Source organism: Cebus imitator, unplaced genomic scaffold (assembly GCF_001604975.1).
Source record: "Cebus imitator isolate Cc_AM_T3 unplaced genomic scaffold, Cebus_imitator-1.0 Scaffold42, whole genome shotgun sequence".
Taxonomy (NCBI): domain Eukaryota; kingdom Metazoa; phylum Chordata; class Mammalia; order Primates; family Cebidae; genus Cebus; species Cebus imitator.
Genome location: NW_016107357.1, coordinates 16,498,677 through 16,504,081, shown reverse-complemented (window position 1 = coordinate 16,504,081; position 5,405 = coordinate 16,498,677). Strand labels below are relative to the sequence as shown.

At 43.5% G+C, this 5,405-nt stretch overlaps 1 protein-coding gene across 1 annotated transcript in view; it reads left to right on the top strand.

Moving 5' to 3' along the window:
* The window catches only part of NID1 (nidogen 1), an 89,078-nt gene that overhangs the window by 17,197 nt on the left and 66,476 nt on the right, over positions 1–5,405 (top strand). The window contains exons 3-4 of the mRNA XM_017526593.2: positions 887–1,113; positions 3,353–3,735. Of these exons, the coding sequence (XP_017382082.2) occupies positions 887–1,113; positions 3,353–3,735 (610 nt within the window). The remainder of the gene's footprint in view (positions 1–886; positions 1,114–3,352; positions 3,736–5,405) is intronic.

The following is a 5,405-nucleotide window of genomic DNA, read 5'->3' as shown; positions in this document are numbered from 1 at the left end:
TTACTCTTGTTGCCCAGGTTGGAGTGCAATGGTGTGATCTTGGCTCACTGCAACCTCCACCTCCCGGGTTCAAGCGATTCTCCTGCCTCAGCCTCCCAAGTAGCTGGGTTTCCAGGTGCCCACCACCATGCCCAGCTAATTTTGTATTTTTTTTTAGTAGAAACAAGATTTTTGCCATGTCGGTCAGGCTGGTCTCGAGCTCCTGACCTCAGGTGATCCATCCACCTCGTCCTCCCAAAGTGATTGAATTATAGGCATGAGCCACCACGCCTGACCAGCCTACTCTTTCAGATGTTACCTCATGTAGTCTTCCTCATTTCTGCGAAGGAGGTGGTTTTATCTCCATTTTACAGATGCAAACATCGAGGCTTCGGGAACTCAGGTATCATGCCCAAGGTCACACAGCCACTAATGAATAGAGCAAAGATTTGGAGGCAGGTCTGTTTTCTACCACATCTCTTTTTTTTTTTCTCTTTTCTACTGTGTGGTGCTTTGGTTCAGTACATGTTTATTAAACGATGAATGTGGTTGAATATGTTTAAAGGCCATGGAAACAAATTCTGTGGGTAAGAATTTCCGAAATTGCATGAGATTTTAGGCCACCATCTGGAGGTACCATCTGTACAATTTTTTGTTAACCTTAGGGCCACAGTTATGCAGAAGATATGTATGAATTAACCAGAAAATGTCATATTGGCATAGCCTTAGGGATATTTCAGTGGAACTATCCCAGAATCCTTGGTCCTTGCTACATAAGTACTTCTTTTAGAATAAGGTGAGAATATTGCTGTGTCTCCTGAGCTCTTTATATATCGCCTGGTGGATAACACATTTTAAGATCTATAGATATTTTCCTAAGTAACTGAATTTTAACTCATCTTCACAGAGAAACACGTTCCAGGCCGTTCTAGCCTCTTCTGATTCCAGCTCCTACGCCATTTTCCTTTATCCCGAAGATGGTCTGCAGTTCCATACTACATTCTCAAAGAAGGAAAACAACCAAGTCCCTGCTGTGCTTGCATTCAGTCAAGGTTCAGTGGGATACTTGTGGAAGAGCAATGGAGCTTATAATATATTTGCTAATGACAGAGAATCCATTGAAAATTTGGCCAAGTATGCTTTGTTTGTTCTTCAGTAGACTCTCAATAATATTTTTTAATGAGGATAATGTAATGGGTATTAAAGATAGTTACCTAAACATGTTCCTATGGATTTAAGTTTTACATATAGTTTTTATATTATTAAGTACTCTTTTTCTGATGAACTTAAGGGAATATATTCTTAGAATGAACAGTTATCCTGTTTTTTAGATATCATCCTCATTTAAAACAGTTTTTTTTGGTGGGGGGGGGGACGGAGTCTCACTCTTGCCCAGGCTGGAGTGCAGTGGCGCCATCTCGGCTCACTGCAGCCTCCGCCTCCCAGATTCAAGTGATTCTCTTGCCTCAGCTTCCAGAGTAGCTGGGATCACAGGTGCACGCCACCATGCCCAGCTAATTTTTGTATTTTAGACAAATTGATTAGATGGGGTGTCACCATGTTGGCCAGGCTGGTCTTGAACTCCCAACTTCAGGCGATCTGCCCACCTTGGCCTCCCAGAGTGCTGGTGTGAGCCACTGTACCCAGCCTTAAAACAGTTTTTACCATTTTTTCTTTAAGTTCAGTTAGAAATAAAGGTTATTCAAACCTATCTCCTTCTTTGATCTCAAGGCTGAGAAAACCTTTTCCTTCACATTGACTAGGGGGAAAATTCTTGCAACAGAAATAGTGCTCTCAGGCTATGTTGTAGAATTTGGCAAAAGGGGGAAAAGCTCAAATTGGTTTTTGAAAGTTAAAACCTTTCCTCTCCCATTATTCTTTAAAAACCAGGAGTGAATCCCCTAAAACCACCTTTGAATTTTATATCAACAAATCTAGCTTGAGATTCCTCTGCCCTTCACTTATCAGAGTGCTAGTAAATACTTAACAACTGTTTTGTGAGGGCAGGGGGAGCCCTGATTGATAGCATTTGCCTATTTCTGTGATGTAAATACTCCTACCATGGCCAATTTCAAGTTATTAACATCATGTCACTCAATGAAGAATTCAGAAAATATGCGCCATTGTATATATTCTCACCATAAAGATACAATAGATTTAATATATATAATTTCAAGAGCATGGATAGTATTAAGAGAATTAGCATATGATGAGTTTTGGATATTTTTTCCTTTTAAAAAATGTAACTTGTTTAATTAAAAGCTCATGTACTTTAATTAATTGTTAATTTAATTTAATTGTTTAGAATGGCTATGTTTGATAACTGGCTTGCAAAATTCCTAAAATTTTACCAGCTAGCTCTCACAGGCTGGTACAAATAAGCTCCCATACATCACTGTGTTTACTTGAATCCTGGGTTTTCATGACATACTCCTCAGATTTGATAATTTGCTAGAATGGCTCACATAACACAGAAAAATGCTTTCCTATTACCAGTTCGTTCTAAACGCCACAACTCAGGAACAACCAAATGGAAGAGAGAAGTAGGACAAGGTATGGGGAAGAGGGCAGGGATTCCATATCCTCTCTGGGAAAACCACCCTTCCAGTGCCTTGATGTGTTCAACCCAGAAGCTCTCTGAACCCATGATTTCAGGATTTTTATGGTGGTTTCATTACATAGGCTTGGTTGATTAAATCACTGATCATTGGTGATTGACTCAATCTCCAGCCCATCTCTTCTCCCTGGAGGCAACGGAGAGAGCTGAACATTCCAACCCTCTAATCGCGCCTTGGTCTTTCTGGCCACCAGCCTCGGTCCTGAAACTGTCTAGGAGCCTCCAGCCATCAGTTAACTCATTAGTGTACAAAAGACACTCTTATCACTCCAGAAATTCCGAGGGCTTTAGGAGCTCTTGTTTCAGAACCCGAGGACAGAGACCAAATATATATTTTCTATTGTATCAGACTGTGCCATGGAAAGAGATAGTGGAGAACATGAATCACTTCAGTCCTAAAGCTACCGTCAGTCCTATGAGCCACCTTAGCTCGTAAGGTAGGGCATGTAACCAGCAATTAGGATGAGTAAGTTGATTTTTAAGTCCTGACAATGTCCCTGGAGCCAGCTCTGGAATGGCTGGGACTGAGCTTATGCTGTATTGTGCCCATTTGGACACAGTCTCACCAGACAGCCCTAGACTATCTCAGCCTCATGATGCCCCGACACGGTGGCCAGTGCTCTGTCCACTCTCCAGTCCTTGCTGCAGGTGATGGGTTGCAGACCAATGCAGATCCCCAGGGCTCCCTCTGCTTGGGTAGTGGTGGCTGTTGGTGGGTTGCTGACCTGTTTCTAAGAAGCCTGTCCTTCTTCCTAGGAGTAGCAACTCTGGGCAGCAGGGTGTCTGGGTGTTTGAGATCGGGAGTCCAGCCACCACCAGTGGCGTGGTGCCCGCGGACGTGATACTCGGAACCGAAGATGGGGCGGAGTATGATGATGAGGATGAAGATTATGTCCTGATGACCACTCGTTCAGGCCTGGAGGATGTGGGCACCACGCCCTTCCCCTACAAGGCTCTGAGAAAGGGAGGTGCTGACACATACAGTGTGCCCAGCATTCTCTCCCCGCGCTGGGCAGCTACTGAAAAGCCCCTTGGACCTCCCACGGAGAGGACCAGGTCTTTCCAGTTGGCAGTGGAGACTTTTCACCAGCAGCACCCGCAGGTCCTAGATGTGGATGAAGTTGAGGAAACAGGAGTTGGTAAGACCATTTAAGCTGCAGTTGGTAACGTTCTTGGGCGTGTGGGCTCCCAGACAGGCATATTGCTGGGGAGATGTCAGCTGTGAGCATTATATGGTGGTTTGTAAGGATAAGAGCTTGGGAAAGTAGAGGCTGAACTCCCACAGCCGGGGAGCTTTGGTATTAAATGCCCGATAGCTTCAGAGATGCTCATTGATCTTTTGGGATTAGGACTGTGGTTTTGGAGACTGTTGAGTGTGTCTTCTTTCAAGTTTCCTAGTATTCCATTCTGTCTGTTTTAGAGAGAAAACATGCTTTAGAATTATTTTGAAAGTCAGATTTTCTTGTAATTTCTCAGACCAGAAATGTATTCATCCACCTGAAAAAACATTTTAGAAGTTCTTTGGCTGTTTATGAAGCTTATCTTTGACATTTACTTCCTCTTGGTTTTGGAATTAGAATTGTTGATTATTTTTCTTCCCAGATCCCATCAGTTTCAGAGTTGGTTTGTGGAGATTAAAAAAAGAAAAAAGGAAAAGAAAAGAAAACCACACAGTATAAGAAGATACTCATTAAAAAAAGATAGGACTGGGTGCGGTGGCTCACGCCTGTAATCCCAGCACTTTGGGAGACCAGGGCAGGCGGATCACAAGGTCAAGAGATCAAGATCATCCTGGCCAACATGGTGAAACCCCATCTCTACTAAAAATACAAAAATTAGCTAGGCGTAATGCACACGCCTGTGGTCCCAGCTACTCTGGAGACTGAGGCAGTAGAATTGCTTGAACCTGGGAGGCGGAGGTAGCAGTGAGCTGAGATTGTGCCACTGCACTCCAGCCTGGCAACAGAGCAAGACTACTTCTCAAAACAAAAAAAAAGTTTTACAGTACACTTTCTGGTCAACTATTTTTAAGGGAAAACAGAACTCCTGGATGCTTTCGTTTGTCTTATAAAAGATGTTCCGGCTGGGTGTGGTGGCTCATTTCTGTGATTCCAGCAATTTGGGAGGCCAAGGTGGGTGGATCACCTGAGGTCAGGAGTTCGAGACCTTCCTGGCCAACATGGAGAAATCCCGTCTCTACTAAAAATACAAAAAAATTAGCCGGGCGTGGTGGCAGACACCTGTAATTCCAGCTACTCAGGAGGCTGAGGCAGGAGAATCGCTTGAACCTGGGAGATGGGAGGTTGCAGTGAGCTGAGATCGCATCACTACACTCCAGCCTCCTAGATTTGCACCCAGAATGCATCTAAAACAGATGTTTTTCTGTCCCTCTGCCAGTTATTTCCCTGTGTTTATGAGAAAGATCAGTCTTCTGTGGCCAGTAGTGCATTCCTGATGTTATCTGAATAGTTCACATATACACAGGCCATAATGACCCCCCGAGTGGAGGTCATTACGGCCTGCTGGAGTTTAAGCAATCAATAGCATCACGTGTTCAGTTCAGGGCTCAAGCGTTCTCCGCTCCAAACGCTGTCTTTATAAAGCCGGAAATTCCCTTCCCAGTATGTAGGACTCAGAGTCTGCCTGGGCTCAAACTCTGCTTTTATCTTCACTCATAACAGTCAATCATAAATAGGATCATTATCCTCTCTAAAAGTTCACCCCTCTTGTGCTTTTGAAGTTCATTCCAAATTAATTTGCCCTGGATTATTAAATATAATGAGCTAGTTCATGATTCTAGTAAAATGAA